The sequence below is a fragment of the Periplaneta americana genome, chromosome 16, assembly GCF_040183065.1.
Source record: "Periplaneta americana isolate PAMFEO1 chromosome 16, P.americana_PAMFEO1_priV1, whole genome shotgun sequence".
NCBI lineage: Eukaryota > Metazoa > Arthropoda > Insecta > Blattodea > Blattidae > Periplaneta > Periplaneta americana.
In genome coordinates, this window is record NC_091132.1 from 139470742 (window position 1) to 139497281 (window position 26540).

Consider the following 26540-nt stretch of genomic DNA (forward strand, 5'->3'; position numbering starts at 1 on the left):
TATAGGCCAACACATAAAAATTTCACTCGCGCCGCTGAATATTCTCTTGTAAATTGTTATGCTTCTTTCGAAGGCCTAGATACAAAATAAAAATAAGTTTGTGTGTTTAATTTGAGTGGACCATGAAAATAATAAAACACTGACGTAAATCAACAATGACTCTTTTTGATTCCTGAGATGAAAATCGTTCATTACGGTAAACCCTACTGAAAGACAAAGGATAGAAATAATAGGATAATTGGATATGGCGACAGAAAGAGAAATCAACAAGAGGTATGTAATTTATTGAATGAGGTACCTACAAACTTTCTCTTTTATTAAGCATTGCCGTGATGAACGATTTTTAGCTCAGGAACGAAAGAGAGTCGTTGTCTTATGCCAGCGTTATTTCAAGGTCTTTCGAAGAAGAATAGTAACATTTACAAGAATGTTCAATGACACGAGTGAAATTTTTATGTATCTATGTGTAAAATTATTGGTGAAAATATGGAATCGGAACTGATCCAAAGGAACCAATCCTTGACGTTGATGATGATTCTTTTAGTTGGTTATTTAACGACGCTGTATTAACTACTAGTTTATTTAGCGTAGATGAGATTGATGATAGCGAGATGGTATTTGGCGAGATGAGGCCGAGAATTCGCCATAGATTACTTGGCATTCACCTTACGGTTGGAGAAAACCTCGGAAAAATCCAACCAGGTAATCAGCCCAAGCGTGGGTTGAACCCGCGCCCGAGCGCAATGTTAGACCGGAAGGCAAGGGCCTTAACCTACTGAGTCACCCCAGTAGCTTTGATGATTATGATGATGATGATGATGATGATGTAAAATTTAATAACGATTTCAAATATGTAAATATTAATACAGAATACTATTTTAAAATGAAACAATTTTGCCATATATGTATACATACATACATACATACATACATACACAGCCATGACTGCTAGACGACACATCACGTGTTTGTCTCCTGGCCTTGCTTGCCTAGGCTAGCTCCCGCCTCACAGTCAGCTGGTTAGTTCAAGCGCGTACTATTTATTTTTTATTTGATATTTTCAATACTTTCCTATCAATGTGACATCAGTAAAAAATATGTGTTTATTTGTTCTTTCAATGCGGAATCTAACTATATATTTTAAAAATATTTTTAAAATATTTTTTCCTTGTCAAAGGCGTCTTAATTAGGAAAAATCTAAATTTCTCCATTTCCATAAAAGTAAGAAAATCTGTTTATATGTAAATATAAACTTTAATTTCTCAGCATCAAATAAACCATGACTTTGATCATTGGGTGAAAGGGTTTCGGAGCTACAACAGTTTAAAGTTGCAAATTTTATAAAAATACGATAAATTTAAATATTTTTAATTTAAGCACTATGAAGTTCTGATGCCTCGAACTTTGCACAAAGCATTGTATCACAGTTCTCTACGTACAAAAAAGAAAGTTTTATTGTATTTTCTCTATATTTCGGTCGATCTGAGATGGAATAGCTCATACATACATACATACATACATACATACATACATACATACATACATACATACATACATACATACATATATGATAAAAATTAACTAACATAAGATGTACTTTATTTTCATATTATGGAAATATGTAAGATAATCATCAGGAATAGTTATTATAAGTAAAGTATGACACAATATTGTGATTTTAAATTTAAATTAACCCAGGCATGTGTATAGAAATTTCAATCTTATAAGTATAGGATTAAATTTAGTTAAGGTGATGTGTAAATTCAACTCTCATATTATGAAAAAGCAAATTGTAGCATAATATTGTAATTACACATGTAAATTATTTAGTATAATGCATGTAATATTACTATGTAATGGGGCATGCAATTGATGTTCTCAATAAAAAAATACATACATACATACATACATATTTTGTAGGAACAGTACTCCAGATTAAATTAACACTGTATGCGAGTACAGGCAGCGCAATGGATTTCTGGAGACTGTAAACAAGCCACAGCCTGTTCCCTCCCCCTGCGGGCCAACCACACGGCGAGATAAAGAGCATGTGACCTTGGGTGACTGTTTACATTCTCCAACTTCGATTGCGCTTAATATACATAATGGGTGAGTACAGTTTTAACAGTGAGTGGAAATAACGGTCGTGGATTCGAATCTAATGTAGAGCGTAGATGTTCGTCCGTTGTCAATGTGTTGTAGTATTAGATGGGAGGCCCGGCGTTGTGCTAACCCTCTGTCGTGGGTGTTCTTCCACATGTGCAGCTATCATCGCATCTAAATATCAAAATTGTACACTACACACAAAACAGCGAAATGAATTGAAAATTATCCATACATAAAAATAATAGTAATAAAAGTTAAAATAATATGCCAGCGTCCTCTACCAGTCAGGGAAATGGAGCAATTGAAATATGATACTACTCGATCATCTCAGGCAGTGAGCGCGTTATCTTGCTGATCCGCAATATCTTGGGCGTCGATTCGATTCCGGCTTGACCTGATCACCTCGTTTGGCCTTTCCCGGCGTTTTCCTCTACTGTAAGGCGAAGGTCAGATAAGCCCACGGCGAATCCTTGAGAGGGGCACTCCATCCTGCCAAATATCTCGATATATGCAATTCTATGGACGCTAAATAATCTAAGTAGTTGATACAGCACGGTTAAACAACCAATTACAAAACAGTACCATCTTGTGGATAGTGACTTTATTGCATTACATAATTCTTATTCCTGATCACTCAGACAGAGATGTCAAACACAGTCACCTTGGTAGCTCTGTTAGCACAGGGCTGGCTTACTACGACCACGATAAATCTTGGGTATTGCGGAATTGTATTTGTGGTGAGCGAAGCCGAGATAATTCTCAGAGTTCACTCGTTTTTCTTTCGCCATTTCACCAACACTCTCAACAATTCTCCTTTCACCATCATCTCTGTCTCGAAACCACCACTTGTGTTAGGGTGACGCCGATCGTATGCCAAGGAAGGTGTTCATCGCGGTTTGTTCAAAGATTGGTAGGCCTACGAGTATTATGGCGGTGATGGTGGGTTCTAAAAAAACTCACAGATATAGCCTACATAAGAAGCATCTCAGGATCCGAACCCACAAGCCCTTAAAGCCTATACAGTCGAACCTCGATACAACAATTTTTGGGACTAGGAAAATTTGTATCGTTATATGGGGATCATTGTTGTATTGAGGTGTTATAAAATTATACTCATCTTTATGTTCTGAAAGGGAATAGAATAAAATAAGTGTAAAACAACATTACATACTATGAAATAACATTTACCCTACTTAACGTATAAATGTATTTAACATTCATGCTTGTTCTCTTTAAAGTCAGTAATAGTACTATGTATTTTGGTTTAAGGTTTTCAGCAATAAATATGTTGCAAATCAAGCTTTCTGGTATAACTCCCTGTAAAGTTGATTTGAATAATTTCGAGGGAAAAATTGTTCCGGGGCCGGGTATCGAACCCGGGACCTTTGGTTAAACGTACCAACGCTCTCCCAACTGAGCTACCCGGGAACTCTACCAGACACCGATCCAATTTTTCCCTTTATATCCGCAGACCTCAAAGTGGGCTGACAACCGTCAAGCAACCAACATTGAGTGCACACTAACTCTGTGTGACTTATATATAATATGTGACAATATATATATATATATATATATTAAATTACCAAATGTATTTTTACCACTAACATTACACATTTTTTTGATGTCACATATTATACATATTTAAAAATTATAAATAATATTGTTGAACTATATTTCCTGCTATTACAAAGATTAGTAATCCTGGCTTAGTTTTACCACTAACATTAAACATGTTTGTTATCAGTAAATATATAACAAGTGTAAATGAAATTAAGTCCACTAGCATTGTTAACACTGTTTTGAAATTCACACTAAAATTCAGATACTTTTTTTTTTTTTCAGAAAAAAAAAACCTATTTGAAATTGATCACAGGGACGAGTGTTTTTGTTGTTTGCGCCTGCATATTTCTTTAATACCTGGTTTAATGTTGGAAAGCTAAAGTCTCATGTCCGGTTCTGCATCCAGTTTGTTTCGGTATTTAGTTTTGATAGACGTATACACTGAACACCCAGTTTCACATAGGTAAGTACTTATAATAGGAAGTAGAATTGTGATAGCTTTCTTTGATAAAACTGGGTAGTCTCTTCTCAGGCTGTGCCAAAAATCCACCATAGGGAGATTCTTAAACGGAGGTTGCAGGGATGAATCAGACGTCACTTCCAGTAATGCTTCATATTCTTCAGAATCGAGGGAAGAAGGTTTTTTTCTTTGATATCAAATTGATTTTTGACTCACAAGTTTTGAGAATTGTTTTCACTTTCCTCTTCTGGAAAATACTGCTCTACAGTGTGGCGCATATTCTCCAAATGCTTTACAAATTCTTCATTGATTTCATCAAGTTCTCGGAGAGTTTCTTCGTTCTCCTCACGGAAAACTTTCAAAGCAGGGAAGCTCTCAAATTCACGGCCGGCTAGACTTCTCATCCAGAGCTGCAATTTTTTCTTGAAAACGCTGATTATATTTTCTGCACTGAATATATTAGCACAAAAATTCTGCTAAATAGGCAAATCTCAAGAGCCATTGATTGTCACTCAAACGATCGTCCAACTCGAAATGGTGATCAATGAAGAAAGCCATCACCTCAGCCTTAAGTTCGAAGAGTCTACTTAAAGTTTTTCCACGAGAAACTTATCTCACTTCTGTATAGAGAAGCAGAGATTTATGAAGGCTTCCCATGTCGTCACAAATTATTTTGAAGAGTCTTGAATTTAGTATTCTGGACTTGATAAAATTAACGATTTTTACTGCTTCATTATGAACATTTTTGAGGGACACTGGAATTTTTGATATGGCCAAAGCTTGACGGTGCAAAATACAAGGACTGATTTTGCAATTTTTTGCAACTGACTTTTTGCAAGATACTGCACCAACTGTTTTCCCAACCATTGCTTTTGCACCATCCGTGCAGACATGAACACAATTGTCCCAGGGTATATGATTTTCTTCAAAGTACTCACTAACAAGTCTGAAAATTTCAGATCCTGTTGCATTAGCTGGCAGCGGTTTACGTATTAGCATATCTTCTTCAATAGTACCTTCATAATGTTAACGGACAAACACTAGTACAACTGCCAGATCTACTACATCACTTGACTCGTCTATCTCTAGTGCAAATTGACATGATCTCAGCCGACGGTTTAATTCTTCCTTGACGTAAGCTGCCATATCTTGAATGCGACGAGCCACTGTTTCATTTGAGAGCGGCACGGAAGATAATTGTTTAGCCTCCTTCTCATTGAGCATGCACTTAACCATGTCAATCGCGCAGGGTTTTATTAATTTTTCGGCTATTTTGTGGGACTCACCTGTCTGAGCCACTCTGTAGCTTACAATGAAAGATGCCTCTGTTGCTTTTCCATTTGTACTATAAGATGACTGACCTAAGAACTTTTGTAACTTTTAGTAACTCACGACGTTTTCTATCACAGAAATCTATATTCTTGTCATGAAACTGAGTATGGTTTGTTTCAAAATGGCGACGTAATTTTGAAGGTGCTATCGAATTATTAGGTAAAATTCTGCCACATATTACACACTGAGGGCAATTTTTAGCATCTATGAAGTCCAAGGCTAAGTAACTCTCATTATGTTTACGTTTTTTAATTACAGGTTCATGTTATGTTTTTGATATTGGCTCCTTCACATTTTCAGGTGACGAGAAGCTATTTTGTAAACCTGGTGTTTCCATTTCGCCTTCATCAGACCCACATACTGTTTAGGGATAGTTGAAGTTATAGTGGCACACTTGGATGTTGATTGTTTTAATGATCCTGTTTTAAGCCACCGATCCATGATTCAATGTCACTCTGTATTAAAAATTGTAGAGTTAGGATCGGTGTCACTCTGTATTAAAAATACTATGACGTAGCGCGCAATAATCGGTCTTGCCCTCTATTTACACAATTCTGAAGAAGGGATGACAAAACTCGCACAATTTTTGTAACCTTCCTATTATGTTCGAAACTTTGTCACACATGTTGTGAATGGGTCAGTTTGACCCAGGATTTGAAAAATGGATATAATAGTAAAACATCTTCTTTTATTTAAGCCTTGATTAAAAAAAAAAGCATATATACTTCGCACGAAAACATGACGACCTTCCCTCATCCCCTTCACCAGTTAATTGCAGGCACGCGCAAGGGATAAACCCTTAGCCGAGTTGCCAATTCTTGAAGTCATTGTGATTTGCGAACGTTTTTCAAACTGTGTTCCGTGAAACCGCGATTTTCAGAAAGACTATATTATCTTCGTAAATATACCTTAATTTATAATTACTAAAACAAAATTGGTATAAAAATGAACAAACTTATTTTAAAAACACTTTATATTTATATTTTCACTAACATGTTTTGCCTAAATAAACAAAAAAATGCAGACCTCTATAATAAGTGTTAAATTCTCATGTTATTGAAGTTCCAGAATTTTATACTTAATTAAGAATGTTGCGCTGGTAAAATTTTCTGAAATTGTGATCATTCAATAGTTATAGAATTTATAGTACAAAAGAGTAAAGTTAGATTTTATCTGCTTTGCCTTGGGTGATAATTTCTACGAACGCATAAAATCTGTTTATTCTAGTGTGCTATACAATATTTTATTCATTACTGGTATGTAAATTTAATTTTAAATTGTAGGGCTTTTCTTTGTAATGTGTTGTTGGCGAAGAAGGTCATTTACATTCATTTTAATTAATGCTAATATGTTGGTTGTCATGTAGAGAGTGATTTAAAAACATTTAATTCACTGCTGTAAGTTAGAAAACTTTTAAGCACTGTTGTGAATAATGTCATATTTAGGTTGCTAAGGACGGTGTTGCTGTTGGCCATATCTCTTTCGCGTACTGTTCACATACTGTTCGGCGAAGTAAATCACGTATAAAATCGTCTATCTTACCGAATTCTGTTTTAATTTGTTTATTTTCTCTTTAGTTGGTGAACCGTAATTCTTAATTTCTATGCCCATATATCCAACTCCGCCGGTTGCGTCCGATGTTAAGTGATTAAGATGTATACTTATTAAATTGCCTGAACTTTCGATTACTTTATGGATAGAATTTCTAACGTTAGACACAATTTTTTTAACACTTTGTTTTCTTAGCTACGCTCCTCTGCAAATAAGATATTCTGTTTTCTTCGACGGTGTTATTTGTTGTTCTTGTCGTGATCTTCAGGTGTATCAGGAGGCCTGGCTGCGGATCATCTGCTCCAACACTCATTAATCATGGCCGGAATAAATTAGACATATTGAGGCGCACAACGGTATAAAACAACACGTCGACAAAGACACTGAGAACGGGTGAAAGCCATCAGGTAGAGGCAATGACTGTTAGATTTGGCAATGCTGGGATCTATTGTATTTCTGCCACGCGGTAGGGGTTGAGTAGAGGATGGGGGTTTATGAGGGATTACCAATTCCAAGAAGAGAGCCCGTCATGTTTCCGAGCCAAGTATAATATCCTATTTTCCAATGTGTGAACACAAAATAATTACCAATTTATTCTATACAAATGTTGCAATAGGCCTAAAATGTTTGCATGATCTTGGCAGAGGAACACTTTGCACCTATTGCATTTTTATAGTAATTTGGTTTTTCTTCGGTCTACATTTTTTCTTTTTGTTGCACTTTCTTCTTAGTTTTATCTTCTGAGTCAGGCTTCCTGTCATCTTTTTTTTTTCTCGCATTACTTGTGCTAATTGTAGGCCTAGTCCAATTCCTTCAGGAACAATCTTCATCTGTACAATTTGTTTGGATTGTACTCGCATGAATATATAATACATAAGCATTTATTCCTGCAATATCGAGTACATTATAAAACACACATTCAGACGATCTTTTGGCACTCCTTTTGCAAGAGTAGGTACTGGCACGTTTATCCGTGATGTCAATTCCTCCCTTCGTTTTGTTGTAATGCAATATGATTTCAGGCTTTCTGTGCTCTTCTGAAGATAGACTGCAGTCGTGATGCACTGTGGACAGCAAAATCACTGATTTATTCTTCTAAGACACATACGACACCAAAGTTACGTCGGTCTGAAATCCGAAAATGCTTGGACACCCTGGTCTCGTGCAGTTCAGCTGCATATCTTATGGTTTGTTTTTTCTCAGAGTTCTGACTAACGTTAGATTCCTCTTGAGAAGTTCCTCGGCCAAAATATAATCTGTGGTGCTACAGCCCACGAAGGGCCAATACCGACCAGCTGACTGCTGGCCTCAGGGCCACATGCTTAAGCAGAGGTGAACGATCATCCAACCAGAATGGAGGTATCGTGTGGTTAGCATGATGAGCCCCCCAGCCGTTATAACTGTTTGCGTAACCGGATTTCGCTACCTATCATAGCTCTCCAAGTGCATCACGATGCTGGGTGGGCACCGGTCCCATACATTGGTAAAAATTGTTAATGGTGATGTTTTTATCAGTCTTTTCAATGCTACCAACATTTCTGCCTTGGTTTGTTTCTCGTGGTCCACTTTCTGGCTTTGCTTTGCACACTTCTGCTGCGCAAACATATTATGCTGTTTTTATATCACAATTTTATACCATACTTGTCTCTGGATTTTGAAAGTGTGTACTGGCGGAAGGGACATTTGTCTCGAAATGGCACCAACTGCTCATATACTGTGACATCTTGGTAGGGTAAGAAAATTTTTGACATGTATAATATAATAGCAGCCAATTTATCATGACGTCATCTAACTGGTCGGATTGATTTGTTATCAAACCTGAGAAACCTGCTAGTAGTATGAAAAAATTGAAGTGACACTGTTGCATAGAAAACAGGTCTACTATACATACTGTCCCATAGTTCTTGAAGTGATTATCCAGCAGATCTGTATACACCGGCTAATATCAGTGTGAGTGAGTGAGTGAGTGAGTAGTGAGTGAGATTGTGAGAGTGTGTGAGATTGTGAGAGTGTGTAAGAGTGTGAGAGTATGTGTGTAAGAGTGAATGCGTGAGAGTTGTGAGAGTGAGTGTGTGTGAGAGTGAGTGTGTGTGAAAATGAGTGTGTGTGAGAGTGAGTGTGTGTGTGTGAGAGAGTGTGTATCGGAACACAACAACAATACGTAACTCATAATTAAAATCAAAATCCGTGACTGGGTCTAAATGACCCAAACACAATAGATGTGTTAAAGTGAAAAATATGACGAAGTACTATATTTTTGTGGATAAAAGTAATAGGAAATATTCCTAATCATGTTTTTTTAGGATTACTCAAAGTTCTGTCACATAATCGCTGTTTTTGTAGGTTTTATGTTAATTTTAGCAAATGCAATGGGTCAATTAGACCCATTCACAATAGGAAGGTTAAAACATTGACCTTTTTGGAATATTATTAAATAAACGTTGAGACACAAAATTAACACATAACTCACAACGAACTTCAAAATAATGTTCTTTCTTCTCCAAAAGAAATTTCCTGTGCTTTCTTGAGGGAACGTCAAAACAACTCTGCGAAATAACCTTCACAGAACTTTCAATTAATTTCGTATACAATTTACACCTATGCATTATTGTTGAAAAATGTGTTAGCTGCAGACACTTAAGTTATTTCAAGCGCACAATGTGCATTAATGATTAGATTGCCGTAAACGGTACCCATTGTTGTCTGATTATTGTCAATAGAATGGCTGAATAAACAGTTATAGTCCTGTTCTTATTCTTTTTCATGTTTTTATAACATTATATTTTAGAGATTAAAAAGTAAATAATTTCACAAGGAATTGTGCGGAACCCCTAAGAGTTGCTTACGGAACCCCGGGGTTCCGGGGAACACACTTTGAGAAACGCTGGCCTAGATTAATAACAATATTAGTACAGAGATAACGTCACAGAAAATACAATAAAACAAATAATCATGCTGCACAACTGTTACAGACGCAAAGATTGATTCACTAATTATTATTATTATTATTATTATTATTATTATTATTATTATTATTACTACTACTAGAAAACTTGATACGGTTCTTGCATTATCGTGATTGTGTTCTCCGTTTATAATAATATTTACATCCAATAACATCTATCATATGTGGCAAAAACAAAATCACTCCTGTGTGGGGGGGAAAAAATATATATATTTACCTACAACAATTATATTACATTTTAAAGCAAGTTTTGTAGTTGTACTATGGAGAGGTTAGTTAAACACTGCAAAGTTTTGAAATGATAAACATCTATGATGTTACTACACAGTTCATCACTGTAACAAGAACGAATGTCTAACGCTCGGCTTATACTGTTCGAGGATTTATCGCTCGCGACAGTTTTACCCATCATGCTATGAACTACTTGGCGCTCGAGCGAAAACGTCCGATGCAGACCTCTGATATGAAGTAAGCTGACCCGAATGTATACTGGAGAATTAAACCCCTTCAAGGTAGCAATGTCAGCGTCTTCTACTGCTGCAGCTTTTAAACGCTTAAATTCAGGATTAATTTTATCACTTGCAACATTCTCTATTTCCTTGCGCTTCTTTATGAATTTTGCGATTGTTGACTGCGCAAACTCATGCCATCTAGCTACTTGAGTTTGCTTCAATCCCTCATCTAAAATTCTATATCACTAAATATGTAGCAAAATAATTAGTATCCAAACTGATTTCTTCTCATGTCTACCATATTGACAAAGAATAGAATGTGAAAGGCGACAGTGGCAGATTCTATGGGTCACGGGTCCTTGAAGCAGCTAGATTCTTTCGTAACACAATCCTTGGATAGAATGCCAAGATCAGTGAACAAAAGTATGAAAGAGGGTAGACATCTTTAAGGGGACGATACCAAGTGAAAAGTGAAATATTAAACATGAAAACCATGTAAAGTACAAATATACACAGCATAGGGATCCCAACATATAGCTCCGTATTCCATTAACGGTCGCACTAACGTTAGATATGCCATTTCCCTCCATTTGGGGCTAGTCTTTTTCAAGGTTTTATAATAAAATGAAGTGCTCTCCGTGGTTTACCCGTAACATTATCAACATCCTCTTCCCAAGAAAGTTTGGAGTTTAAATATACTCCTGGGTATTTCGAATAACTTGTTAATATAAATATTTATAAGTAATTGATTACTAGCGGACTTGTGTTAATTATGAAGTCTGTGCGGCTTACAGCTGTTTCGGTGCTTCATCACATCATCCTCAGAGCCTACTAGATCTCGGCGTCATCTCGAACTTCTCTGCCTGTTGTGTGAGTGCGTTTGATTGTTGAAAAGTGTTGAAAAGTGGAGTCAAATGGTGTGTGTGTACTGAAATTGATCTGTGTGTTGAGAATTTGATCTGGATGTGTTTTAGCGTGTTTGTACATTTCGTATTATTCTAGTGTGTTGAGTTTTTGGTTCTTGGGTTGTATGTGTAGGATTTCCATGTCCGCATTTATGTTACTGTATGTATGGTTAGCATTGGTTATGTGATCGGCGTATGTAGATGTATTGTGTCCACTGGTTATTGCTTTGATGTGTTCTTTGTAGCGTGTTTGGAATGATCTGCCTGTCTGTCCAATGTAGAACTTGTAGCAACTATTACATGTGAGTTTGTATACACCTGTGTGGTCGTATTTATTTGTAACCAGAGGATTAGGTTTATTATTAAACTATACATTTATATAACAAAAAAAAAAAAAAAAAAAAAAAAAAAAAACGTGTCATGGGGCTCAGAAAAGCTAGAAATATATTTACCTTAAGTTTGTAAAAAATACCACAATGAACATATGACATTATAGGAATCCGAGCACTACTGATTATCATGTTTCGACATATCAGTCATCTTTCTTGACGGGTTTGCGCTTCAGTCCGGAATAGAATTCTATAATGGCTGATGGCATCACTTCTTTCGGGAAGACAAAAGAAATAGGTGTGGAGTCAATCTGTAAAAATTCCTGGGGAAAAATGTTTTATTTTTCAATATATTTCCCATCCAAAAAGCGTACGCTTTTTATTTTATTGGGTTATTTTACGATGCTGTATCAACATCTCAGGTTATTTAGCGTCTGAATGATATGAAGGTGATAATGCCGGTGAAATGAGTCCAGGGTCCAGCACCGGTAGTTACCCAGCATTTGCTCGTATTGGGTTGAGAGAAAACTCCGGAAAAAACCTCAACCAGGTAACTTGCCCCAACCGGGATTCGAATCCGGGCCACCTGGTTTCGCGTCCAGACACGCTGACTGTTGCTCCACAGGTGTGGACAAGAAAAAGCGTACATGTGCAAATTATGAAAGGTATTTAATTTATGAGCATCCATTATAGATATCTATTGTTAATTTATGTTAGAAATTTACGAATAACAGACTGCCTACTGATAGGGTTAACATGGTCTCAGCAGTTAATACTGCCTCAGGTCATCACTTAAGATAAGAGGCCAGATATAATGCAAAAGAAACATACACAGTTCCTGTAGAAGGCATATAATATTTTATTCTCTTTCTACCTCCCTGTTCACACGGATACAGTAACACCGTTAAAGCATAACACATTTATTGAAAACAAAGATTAAATGTCAAGTCGTTTTGCAAAAGGTTCGCAGAAGTTTTTAACTTTTTTATTAATAACTGGTACTCCTTGCCTTTCAGCATTTCACCTGTAAAACCTGATTGAGAACTTTCTAATTAAATTAAGTAATAAAATAGAAAAAGAATAAACTGCATTCTTGAATTGAAGTGAGCGGTAAGAGGACTTTTTCTGCATGCTGTGCGCAACATTAAAATGAGCAGCCACTTCGTTGTATTGCAGGGGTTTCCAAACACGTTTCGTCTGCCTCGTGCATTCACTTAATTTTGCTAATATATTGAAAATTCATTCCTACATTTCTGTTGTGAGTAGAGCTTCTGTGAATCGTGCTTAAGTGCTTACCATGTTCGTCATTACATCTAAGATCCAATAGTTCAAACCCAGTCAAGAGCGATAGATGAAAATTCTTAACAAGGTTCCCTCCGAAGGAAAATGGTTGATTTTGTGACGCATAAAAGACTCCTGGCCACAAATCAGAGGCATTTTATTAAAATTTTACATGACATTTTTCGTCTAGAAGTTTCTTGCTGATAGACGTCTCCGATAGTGACTTTGCAGCAGGGGTGAAAAAAAAAAAACAGAAAATAATATCCTAAAAGCAATTGGAATAGTTTATTTCTACACATTTTATTCGTATTGCATCTGAACGAGCGTGCGCACAGATCGGGACGCACTCTTGCACCGTTTTTCCGAACGTTGGAGGGAGGCTTTTAGCCGAATTGAATTTGACTCAGTAGTTAACATTCCGCCCGCTAGAGAGCAGTAATGCAGGAATTTCGCTAGATGGCAGGGTTGTTGGAGACGTTAGGTAAGGAACCATCAAGCTCAGACTTGCACGAAAAACACAAGTTAAAGTCCCGCGCCAAATCTTAATGTAATATTACCAATTCAAAACTAATGCATAAACTTGAATTTGAATGTGTAAATTATTATCCATTCAACTATACTGAATGCAGAGACAGTCAGTCATGGTTCGCTTTAGAAAGATAAATATTTTTTTCATATTATGTAACACTATTTGTTAATTTTTGGCAATATTTGTTTTATTTTGAGGCAACTAAATATCGCTACTCTGTTGCTAGTATTGATGTTTTTGTTAACACTACATGAGATCTGTGCAGGACATGAACATGTCTTATTCAGGCTGCTGCCTTGGCTTTGTCGACTTGTTTAAGTAAAGTGCAAACGTGTTCATTTATTATAATAGTACATTATGCAACGAGCCTATAATGATAGTAATTAAGACGCAAGTATGGATGTTTATGAAACGAGCTCAAGCGAGTTTCATAATATTCATACGAGCGTCTTAATTACAATTATAGGCAAGTTTCATACGACTTTTTATGCTCTACCATATTTTTAACTTGGAATTATTCAGATGTATACATTTTATTTGTATCTGACAAGATCGGAACTGACCTTGTTCTAGGTCGTGAATTGTGAGATGTGCGCAGACACGAAAGTATTGATTTTTTCCGAGGAACAATAATGTCATTGACCTTGATGTAATACCGTTTAACTTGATATAACCTTGATTATTGAATTCGACATTGAAAAACGAGATGACAAATTGAATTTATTTGAATATTATTTACAATTAACGCTAATTATTATAGTAACAGAACATAACCTTCTGTGACAGTATTGGATTTCCAGCCTCCGTGACTTTTCGCTAATTCTCTTCCGATTACATATCCGAGAATAATCGATACTTGCGGTTTTATAACGGTACAAAGCTGACTTGTTATTGGCTGAACACCTGTAAGCTGAGTTGTCATTGGCTGAACACCTGTACTTTAATGAGTAGGTGTACTTTAATGACATGCATTAAAGGACTGCTACCAGGTGTATAATTAGTTCATTTCGGCATGGTCAAGCATAAAAGATATTTGTATTTGACTTAACCATACTGTGAAAGATTTTGATTATCTGTATTTGTAAATTTTGTTATTAGTTTCGGAAATGTTATTGTAACTGTTACTAGGTGCATTATTAACTGCACACCTGGTAAAATGGCTGGTTTAATTAATGTGCTTTATATAACATAATGTAAACTGCCTAAGCGGCCGCCACTGCAAATAGAAATTTTAAAGACGAGTAAAATGAATTAAATTAGACTACTGAAGAGCATCCGGAGCCAACTGGGGTCTTAGTGGGATATTTATGTATAAGAGCAAATGCTGAATAACTTTTGGCATTGGACCTTGGACTCATTTCGCTGGTATTATCACCTTCATTTCACTCAGACGCTAGAAAATCATTGCAGTTGACAAAGCGTCGTAAAATAAACCAATTAAAAATAAATTCCCCCAAAGACGGAGGGGCGCGTCGCACTAGCAGACTTTTTGCCTTTTGCCTTTTGTGCACGGTGGAAAAATGATTCGCATAGCGAGACCCTACCAACAATTCACCGTCTTTATCGATCACAAATTTCACTTGAACCCGCCGGGATACGAATCCGGGTTACCAGTATAGAAAGCCGATTCTGTAACTGTCTGACTAACGCCATGTCTTGTCATTAAAGTATAAAATAAAAAAGTAACATGTTCTCAAAAATATTACATCACAATCATCTATGCGGATGACGTGAATATGTTAGGAGAAAATCCAGACACGATTAGAGAAAACACAGAAATTTTACTTGAAGCAAGTAAAGCGATAGGTTTGGAAGTAAATCCCGAAAAGACAAAGTGTATGATTATGTCTCGTGACCAGAATATTGTACGAAATGGAAATATAAAAATTGGAGATTTATCCTTCGAAGAGGTGGAAAAATTCAAATATCTTGGAGCAACAGTAACAAATACAAATGTCACTCGGGAGGAAATTATACTCAGAATAAATATGGGAAATGCCTGTTATTATTCGGTTGAGAAGCCTTTGTCATCTATACCTGGTAAGGTTTATCTTGTCTCAGTAGCAATAAAACCAAGTCGCTTCAAATGAGGGTGGAGATTATAGGAGGGTTGTAAATTTTCAGTATTCCTTTCAAACCCTTGTTATTGTACAGGCTACCGGAACTCAATTTCGTGAAAGACAAGCTCAGTGACGGAACTACACAGTACAAAGAGAGATATTTTGTAATTTTATTTTGCGCTACAGAATGTATCAACTGGTCCCTTCCGCCACTGGACAGATGGACGGCATCGCTCCATTCCCCCATCGCCATAACAATACAGACGAAGTAAGACATATCTCCTTTTTCTCTCTTTTCACAGTGAGACAAGATACATCACACAGACTCTAGTCTGCTGTCAAAAAATCTGAAAGAATTTATAAAACAGTTGTATTACCGGTTGTTCTGTATGGTTGTGAAACTTGGACTCTCACTTTGAGAGAGGAACAGAGATTAAGGGTGTTTGAGAATAAGGTGCTTAGGAAAATATTTGGGGCTAAGAGGGATGAAGTTACAGGAGAATGGAGAAAGTTACACAACGCAGAGCTGCACGCATTGTATTCTTCACCTGACATAATTAGGAACATTAAATCCAGACGTTTGAGATGGGAAGGACATGTAACACGTATGGGCGAATCCAGAAATGCATATAGAGTGTTAGTTGGGAGACCGGAGAGAAATAGACCTTTGAGGAGGCCGAGGCGTAGATGGGAGGTTAATATTAAAATGGATATGAGGGAGGTGGGATATGATGGTAGGGAATTGATTAATCTTGCACAGGATAGGGACCGATGGCGGGCTTATGTGAGGGCGGCAATGAACCTGCGGGTTCCTTAAAAGCCATTTGTAAGTAAGTATAATCTTCTACATCAATGGCAATAACATTTTCAAAAAGCCAGGTTCCATTCCATGTAAATTTAAAACTGATTCGTCTTCTGTGTTAGTGTAATCGAACTGATATTTTCTTATTTGGAATACAATACAATCAGTTCCTGTTATAGAGGATAAACCATAAGTACTGTCCTTAATTTCAGGTGGGATATTTGAAACAGAAAAGTTTAACAATTTTGCTCGTTTTTTCTTCCTTTTCGGTATAAAAATTGTTCTATGTGAAATATTTCATACCGTGTTTTGGGAAAGCCATTCATTTAATTACCAATATGCTCGGTCAGTTTAAGAGTCAGTGTATTATAATAATGTATGATTTAAATAATTTTAGTTTCGTCCTTTAAATGTGCAGAAATTTGATCAGTACAAATGTAACTTTTTTCTCTGCAAAAGAATGTTACAATGTTACATTTTGTTCGGAATTTCTGTACATTTAAAGAACAAAACTAAAATTCTTTCAATAATCCATTATCATAAAACATTGCTCTCTTAAACTGACTGAGCATTCTGGGAATTAGATCAATAACTTTACCAAAACACTCTATGAAATATTTTCAATTGTTTGCTTTCATATTTTCAAATCTTACTGTTACAATTTTGTTTATTATTGTAGAAGAAAGAAATTTGAATGAGGAACAGTCAGTTATTGTCGGGTGACAGATCGGTTAGCTAGAATGCGTAAATTCATTAAACCATTGAAAAGTAAACTTCATGCTTACATTAGTGAATTTGGTGCCCATGTATTTTCAACAGATGGAACAGTTTTGTTATGTAACGTTTGTGAAAAGATAGTTAATAATGTATTTTATAAGTCAACATGTGTAACCTACGAAGTAAATGTGAGAGTTATGTTGATATAATTTAAATTTATTGTTAAAATATATTATGATTTTTAAAATCTATAATGCCTTTTTCAAAGATTATTGCGCCCTTTTTTTGTTTATTGCTTTTTTTGCTTGCATATTTTAACGTTATAAATGCCTAAACATCCGGGCTCTACTCATGATATACTCGTGCGTTCGGTAGGCCGCTCCGTACTATACACAGCAGCCTCGCTGCCGCGTGTCCAGACTCCGCAGAAAGCAAACACCTGATGAAGCATTACGGTCGACCAGTCGTCTTGATCTTTTGTGGGGTATCATAGACTGAGAACACTGTCTTGGATCGATGTGTTTACAGAATGGGTTATGGAAATTATTAAACAGTCTGCTACCCTATCACCTGATTAGTGAACCTAGAATGTGTACAGGCTATGAGAGTGAATAAAAAATTACAATAAAATATTAAATAATAATAAGTCATTAAAATAAAATAAAATCTTATCAACTACGTTGTCTATAAGAATACAAATATGAAGTAAAACTGCACTAAATAGATTAACAAAAAAATATGTGTTCGTGTTTATCCTCTCGTTGCACGGAACAGTTATAATATTTTGTAACAGTTGTATTCATAATGTCATAGGACAAAAGCAAATACATTAAAGAAGGCAAGGAGAAAATTCTGATAAGAATGAACAAAAATTATTAATTTTAACCAAATGGCGATTTTTCCATTGATTCTTTTAATTTTGAAATAACCAGCACGATTTTTGTTTATTCCATCCTTGATATTTCGTGATATGGTCGTCGAATGTGGAATTATAGAATCTGCCTCCACCTTACCATAAGTAGCTCCAACATCAATCATTTGTCTGTGAATATGCATCTCCTCATATACACTATAGTAAAAATTTTAAGCAAAGTGAACATGTAGATATTGTTTATTTTTATTAAATACTGTGACTGAAATAGATTAGACCTATGTCTTCTTTTGAAGAAACTTGAGACGTATCACAAAATCTCTGTTTTTTTATGCAATCACATATTTACTAAACTACATTAAACATTTCCATTACTGATATAATGAGTTTGGCTAGAAGGATGATTAATAACATGATTGATAATATAAAGCATTATTTCATTTAAAGAATTGTGTTATTTAAAAATTATGTTTCCTTATTTAAATGTTCAAATGCTTCCTGCTTTTCGTGCTATATGGTAACCTTCGTAGGTAGATTTTTTTGGTGTCAGGCATTACAAGATGATGGAATATTGTAGTGCATCAACCTCGAGCACTCGCGACCGATCGAGTAAGCGTTTCAACCGATCGATTATGAATTCTCGACTGCATGAGCTCGAGCGAATCATTTCCCGGCTGCCTTCTTCGCAACCGAAGACTGATCGGTGAGTTCCGATCGGCCATTTCCGTGAGATTGCAGAGGTCTGGTGCACACTGTCTCGATGTCGCTCACTCTTTTAGCTAATCCGTTATTTTCTATTTTGAGTAGATGTTCTGTCATTTCTCGCGATATTAAGTAGCCTTGTTTTTTATCCAGTTTATTTATACACTAGAGCGTCTCGTTTAGGCACAGTGAAAACGTAAACAAGATGCAGGTAACGTGTGAAGGGAGGACAAGCCATACTATAAACACGAGGGATGCACAAGGTTTTAGTTACAACATTTATGGCGGAGCATTACTTGAAATTATATTTTCCAAAAACACACAAAACAAAAGAACACAAATTGCATAACGTTATCATATACACATTTTAACAAACAAGCAATTGAATAAATTGAACTTTGAGAAGGGATAATTATTTTTAGTAAATAGTGTTGTCTTTTCAGACCAATATACTGTAGTTTTGTTAATTTGGCCACAGAAGACGGTGATATTAAGTTATGTTAGTCATACAAAGAATGAAATTCATGACCGTAAAAAATGCTGCTTGAAAGCAACATCATATAAGTAGCAAAATTTAATTTGTTATATTGAATCATTTCAATGTTACAATTGCTTGTTTGTTAAAATGTGTATATGATAATGTTATGCAATTTATGTTCTTTTGTTTTGTGTGTTTTTGGAAAATAGGAGTATAATTACAATTAATGCTCCGCCATAAATGTTGTAACTAAAATCTGTGCATTCCTTGTGTTCATCGTACGGCTCGTTTTCCCTCCACACGTTACCTGCCCTTTATTTACGTTTTCACTGTGCCTAAACGAGACGCTCTACTGTAACTATTTTCTTACATTTTCATTTATTTTATTCAGTTTTTTAGTTTATGTACGATTTAAATTAGCAGCTTATTTTTTATTGTATTCATTTTACACCCATCAGTACGAATATGTTTCGAATCTATAAATTAACTTTACTATAGCCATAACTTCCAGAATTTTGTTGTAGTGTTTCTCCCTGTTTTATTTTCGTGTGTTCTAGAAACTGCCTCACATAGTACTTATGATCTACACATATATTATTTGTTATACAGTATTTGAAACTAACAAACCATGATAAATATTTAAAATGATTAACTTGCTCTAAGCTATCATAATACTTAACTATCTTTATCGTCGCGTTTTTGGCTCAGAACTAGAACGCTGGTTTTTCATCCAAGCTGTCCAGATTCGATCCCCAGCTTGCTCGTCATGAAAGTTTCCTCGAGACAATCCCTTTTTAATCTTTAATTCCACCCACACTCTCCTCTTATTCTACATTAATTCACATGTTGTTGTTTAGTCAACTGTCCGAAGACAGGTCTGAACCTCACAAGTGATACCAAGAAGGCAGCACTTATGAGGCGACTAGGCCAGGATATAATGGGGTAGCTAGTTCCTTTCCCCCTCCATTGCATACATATCATCTTCAATAGTAAAAAGCAGGTCGGGATGAATTCTTTGGATCTCCGAAGCTGATATAGAATTTAAAGACTTGGAACTTCGGACCCTGGATTTTAGCTTATCAGATACTCGTCTGATGAGACAGGATGACGAGCCTGCCAATATCGGATTCATGAGCGACACCTAGATCACTTGTCAAATTTCGACTATCATCGCATTGAATAGGGTACACAACAGAGTGCTGCATTGGAGTTAAATCGCTCGCTTGAACTCGGCCGAGTGTCGCAACCTCGAGTGAGATAAGAGCGGTCGTGATACGCTCATAATAAATAGAACCACAGTACAAGGTCATCTCACCGATATGTCTTATCTTGTATGGAAGGCGACAGATAAGATACACATATGTTTTGCTCACACGGTAAAAATAAGGCTTTATTTTCTGCGTTTATGACAAACGTTTAATGGAACAGTCAATGGTACGTACCAAAAGAGTAACATGAAGTTATAAATAGAATAGTATGAAAAATTTCGATATACAGTTATTATCGCTAATTAATAATTATTCAATATTTGATTTACCACATATATAATGTGATAGGTCCATACATAGTGTTCTCCCTATATACTGCGACAATGTAGAAACATTTTACAAAATATTATTGATATAGCAGTAGATTAATAACAATATCAGTACAGAGATAACGTCACAAAATATAATAAAACGAATAATCATGCTGCACAACTGTTACAGACGCAAATATTGATACACTAATAATTATTAGAGATTATTATTATTACTAGAAAACTTGATACGGTTCTTGCATTATCGTGATTGTGTTCTCCGTTTATAATAATTACATTTACATTCAATAACATCTATCAGATGTCGCAAAAACAAAATCACTCCTGTGTGTGTGTGGGGGGGGGGAACAAAAAAAACATTTACCTACAATATTTATATTACATTTTAAAGCACGTTTTGTAGTTGCACTATGGAGAGGTTAGTTAAACTCTGCAAAGTTTTGAAATGATAAACATCCATGATGTTACTACACAGTTTATCACTGTAACAAGAACGAATGTCTAACGCTCGGCTTATACTGTTCGAGGATTTATCGCTCGCGACAATTTTACCCATCATGCATGTGCGCTACCTATCGGATTATGCTATGAACTATTTGGTGCTCGAGCGAAAACGTCCGATGCAGACCTCTGGTACACAATGCGCCAATGAATGACTAGGTGCTATTTGCGCTTTGGAAAGCCAAACCAATTATCTTTATCATAAATATTTCCCATTATAACGTTTAATTTCAACTTTTTTGTCATATTAATCAATTTTTTATCTAAAAATGTTACCCGAACGTGATATTGACAAGAACACGTAAAAATATTTCTAGGCAATTTGTCAATGCTGTGGTAGATCTGATATTTTCATGAAGTTCTTGCTAACAATTAATTTTCTTTACAGAACGATGAAGCTGGCTGTGTCTTTACTCGTCGCTTTGGCGGTGATCGGGTCGGCCGCGGCCTTCCCAGTCTCACAGGCCGAAAAAGAAGGAGCATTTTTCACGAACGAAGCTATCAGACAAGCCCAGAACACGTACTTGATCCCTAAGGATGCTACCATCCAGAAAGTCCAAGAAGGCATCCAGCTGGCTGCATACGAATCCATTCCAGGCAACCAGCGCATCAATTTATTTGAGATCCTGGGCGAGCATGTGCCACCAGAGGTCGTGAACAACCTCCAGGCACAGGTTGACCAAGTTGGCAAGCAGTAGCGAGTTTCCATCAACCGACAATTTTGAGGTTTTCTTTCGCTTTCACCAAGCAGACAAGCATCGTCAATGAACAGGTGGACTCCATCTGGAGGTAGGAGCTTACTCCTTGCCAAGAACGACGAGAGTTCTTCGTATCAGTTCCGTTTGAAATGTTTCTTACGAACACTGGTGATTTCTTCTCACAGCAGTACAAGTATCGTACTTGAATATTACTTTTAAAGGCAGGAGTATGCGGTGATAATAGAAGCAGAATAAATGTTAATTTTAAGTTTATTAGATAGGTCGGAAATTACAGGGTTAGTCCTGCATGATTTTTAGTTTCATATCACTTTGTTCTAATAGAATCCAGGATTATGAGAGAAATAATATAGTGATATTTTCTTAAAATAAAAATTAACTCCTGTGTTAAATTTAACTGTATAAGGACATGGCAATGTAGCTGAAGTCACAGAATTTCACTTTTGAATCCATATTAATTGATACCATCAAATTTGTAATTTTATGTGCCTTCACAATTCACGTTTTGTATAAAAGTGTGCACAACACAAAAATAATAAAAATAATTTTGTTTTTAGTTATGTTATTTAATAACACCATTTTATTAGTGAAACGAAACTCGCACCATTTCCAGTACCTTCGTTCTCATCTCCTTCTTTCTTCTCAAATATCTTCGTTATATTTTTTCTTGTCCTTTTCTGTTATTCACTTATTGTCCTTCGTCTCCTAGTAACTATCTTCGGCCATACTATTCTTTTTATTTTTATATTTTCTGTCTTTCCTTTGTTTATCTTAAGACGGTGATTTCAATTTGTCACCATCACTTAAGTCAGTGGAAAAAAGTAATTTATGTAAACCGAACGTAAATAACAAGTATACATCATAGCATTAATTTCCTTTAAAATGTGCTATTTCATATGTAAGAGCTTTTTACAAAAGGAATTAATTCTAAATTATGAATAATTAAAAATTCAGACCACTAATTACAGTACGAATATTTTAATATTCCTTTCTCATTCAATTAAAAATGAAGCTACAAAACTCAGTACGGATATTTTAATGAGAATATGCATCTTCATATTCTTAATCATGTGCTGGCAGTCCGTGCATCGGTGTGGAGCTTTTCTTCGTAGAATATTAACGAATTTTGTTCACATACATATCTTTTCTATCACGTAGAATGTATTCATATAATAGTACATTATGCAACGAGCCTATAATGAAGGTAATTAAGAAGTGAGTATGGATATTTATGAAACGAGCGCAAGCGAGTTTCATAATTTTCATACGAGCTTCTTAATTACCATTATAGGCGAGTTTCATACGACTTTTTATGCTCGACCGTATTTCTAACTTGATATTATTAATTTTTGAGCAATGTCCCGTATGTTGTGAGATGTGCGCAGACGCGAAAGTATTGATTTTTTCCGAGGAACAGATGTCCACATTGACCTTGCTAGGCCATAAGAACCTACAGAGATAACATTGAAATTAAATTAGACATTGAAAAACGAGATGACAAATTGAATTTATTTGAATATTATTTACAATTAACGCTAATTATTAGAGTAATAGAACATAACCTTCTGCGACAGTATTGGATTTCCAGCCTCCGTGACTTTTCGCTAATTCTCTTTCGATTGCATATCCGAGAATAATCGATACTTGCGGTTTTATAACGGTAGAAAGCTGACCTGTCATTGGCTGAACAGTTGTAACCTGAGTCGTCATTGGCTGAAAGACCTGACCTTTAATGAGTAGGTGTACTTTAATGACATGCATTGAAGGTCTGCTACCAGGTGTATAATTACTACATTTCGGCATGGTCGAGCATAAAAATAATTATAAACATAACTTCAAATTTTAGTCCTTTGTTTAAATTGCATAAAATGACGACCTATCTCCTTCTCTTGAACATAATGTGTAATTTTAATTTTATTTACAGAAGTTTGAAAAAAATAGTGTATCTGATCAATAATTATTTACGACAGGGATTCCCAACCAGTGTGTCGCGCATCTCCATGGAGTGCGTCGCGAAATTTTGTATTTGAAAAATAAATTTTATGCCATCCAGAAAGTCTCTTTACAACGTATTTTTATTTACAACGAAGTCTTTGATGTGGTACATTTTATTTCGAGACAGACTTTACCAATGAAACGTGAACACCTGCAACAATACTCAGTTCAGTCTTTCAACCATAAGGTCACGTATGAAGAAACTCTGTGCAACCCACCAACCGTAGATTTCACATTAATTTAAATAGGCGAGTTTTCAAAAACGATAATCTTTGATCGGATATCTTTTAGCGGACATCCAACATAGATAGGTTGGGATTTTTGACACATAACTTTTAAGTGTTTTCTAATGCTACTCAAATTGCTGCTTGTTCTTTTAAAATTTTTGATTGCGTGTTCAACACTACATAGAAGTTGTTATTAATGTTTTTTTCTGGCGGAACGCGCTGTAACGGCATTCCGGCACCTTTTTGTTGCATTTTTCATCATGAAACCAAAATATGTGTGAATAACTATGTTTTTAATATAATTTTTCTTTGAATTCCGCTTAGATCTTGAAAGTCTTAGTTGGACAAAAAGGAGCTTAAGAACAACAAAGTTCCCGTGCAGTGAACAGTAATCATTTCCCCGTCCGCTATAAAATATGCTACATAGAGTTCCACCATCCTTTTCTGCAGAAGAAATGTACTGGTTATTATTATTTTTATATTATATTATTATTAATATTATTATTATTATTATTGTTATTACTAATTAAAACAAATAAGTGTGTCGCGATATCGTGGGCGTTCAGTAAAGTGTGTCGTCAATCAAAAAAGGTTGGGAACCACTGGTTTAGGATGAACTTCATAAAGTCACTATGCAATTCTATACACGTGTATTCCAGTAAAAGTCTTGTAATTTGTTATTCAGTACCTAATTTTAGTATAATGAACAAGTGAAAAAAAAAAAACATTTACTAAAACAAATATTAGCCTACACTAAATTTTATAAATTTAAGATGTCAATGAGGCCGCCTGCGTAGCTTATGCGGATTACATGATTTTTTTTTCGAGATTCTCCCCAACTGTAATGAGAATGACAATTAATCTCATGTCTAGAGCCCGGAATTTTAGGTGCTAAAAGTTAATATTGTTCCTCGGTATAGTTTATAAAACAGAAGCCGTGCCCCCACTTCTTTGACACGTCTTTCTTGTCATTTAGTATTTTCCTTTTAGTACCATTAAAGATCTCTAATCCTCTTAACTACCACTTACAAATTAGCGTACGGTTTACAAGATACATTACCTAGTTCTTGTGAGTCTGTTGTCTATTATTACAAATCGGACTCCTGTGAATTGGGCTTAAAACCCTCCTTACGCACCACATCTATTCATCTACACGTCCATGCCTGTGGAGTAACGGTCAGCGCGTCTGGCCGCGAAACCAGGTGGCCCGGGTTCGATTCCCGGTCGGGGCAAGTTACCTGGTTGAGGTTTTTTCCGGGGTTTTCCCTCAACCCAATATGAGCAAATGCTGGGTAACTTTCGGTGTTTGACCCCGGACTCATTTCACCGGTATTATCACCTTCATCTCATTCAGACGCTAAATAACCTCAGATGTTGATAAAGCATCGTAAAATAACCTACTAAAATATAAAAAAAAAAATTCATTCACACTCAGTGTCATTCTTAACTTTAGCACCTAAAATTCCGAGCTCTACAGTCATGTCACAACATAGGCCTCACCTCGCAAAATACCATCTCGTTATCACCAATTTCATCGACGCTAAATAATTAATCTTTTTAGTGGATTTTTTTCGACGCTTTATCATCTGCTGTGGTTATTTAGCGTCTGAATGATATGAAGGTGATAATGCCAGTGAAATGCGTCCAGAGTCTAGCGCCGAAAGTTATCCAGCATTTGTTCTTAATGGGTTGATAGAAAACCCAGGATAAAATCCTGAACCAAGTAACTTGTCCCAATCAAGATTTGAACCCGGGCCCGCTTGTTGCACGGTTAAGCATGCTAAGCGTTGCTCCACAGCGGTGGACACTTAGTCATTACGTACCAGACTAAAAATAAATATGAACGAAATCTAGAGTGACTAGCCAAGTATTACCTAATAGACTACAGAATCAATAAAACATAGGAGTAAATAAGTTTCATAACCACGAACCCAGGACCAATTTCCAGAAGCATTTAGAGCAGTATAATACCGGGAAACAAGAATATCCGTTCTTGTAAAAGAAGTAAATATACAAATGATAATTCTGAATAACTTCAACTGTTTCTTTAAAAGGAACATGACTTGTAATTTGTTGGCAATCTCTCAGCTATGTGAAAAACGTGGTTTAAGTAAAGAGCCCAATATTACTAATTAATGTTTCAACTTACATTTAAATATTCTGTGCATATTACGAGTAAAAAGATTCTACTGATCTGTCGTGCGGAACGCTCAAGACGAATGCTAACGCCGCGCCGGCCGTGTGAAAGCCTTGGTCGTGTGTTTCTATGACATGAATATTTATTCGTTGTTAACATGGAGGTCTTGTGTCGCGTTGACTCTATTCCACGGAGTGCTCCTACGTTTCTGTCTAGTGTGTGAGATTGAAATCGTTTAAGGGCGAAAAGTCTGACCTTGAAAAAGGTAAAAGACCTAAGAAAGAATGCAAGAAAATAAGATGCTTCCCGGTTCAAGATTTAAAA

At 35.9% G+C, this 26540-nt stretch overlaps 1 protein-coding gene across 3 annotated transcripts in view; it reads left to right on the forward strand.

The window, feature by feature from the left end:
• The window catches only part of LOC138691267 (uncharacterized), a 29053-nt gene extending 6640 nt beyond the window's left edge, over positions 1-22413 (forward strand). For 2 of the 3 annotated variants that reach the window (XM_069813097.1, XM_069813096.1), the window contains exon 2: positions 21530-22413. In XM_069813097.1, coding sequence (XP_069669198.1) covers positions 21534-21839 — 306 coding nt within the window. In that variant the 5' untranslated portion in view covers positions 21530-21533 and the 3' untranslated portion in view covers positions 21840-22413. Of the gene's footprint in view, positions 1-18507; positions 18624-21529 lie in introns of those variants that run through there. The other variant, XM_069813095.1, reaches the window with a different exon arrangement.
• Positions 22414-26540: the final 4127 nt, after the last annotated feature.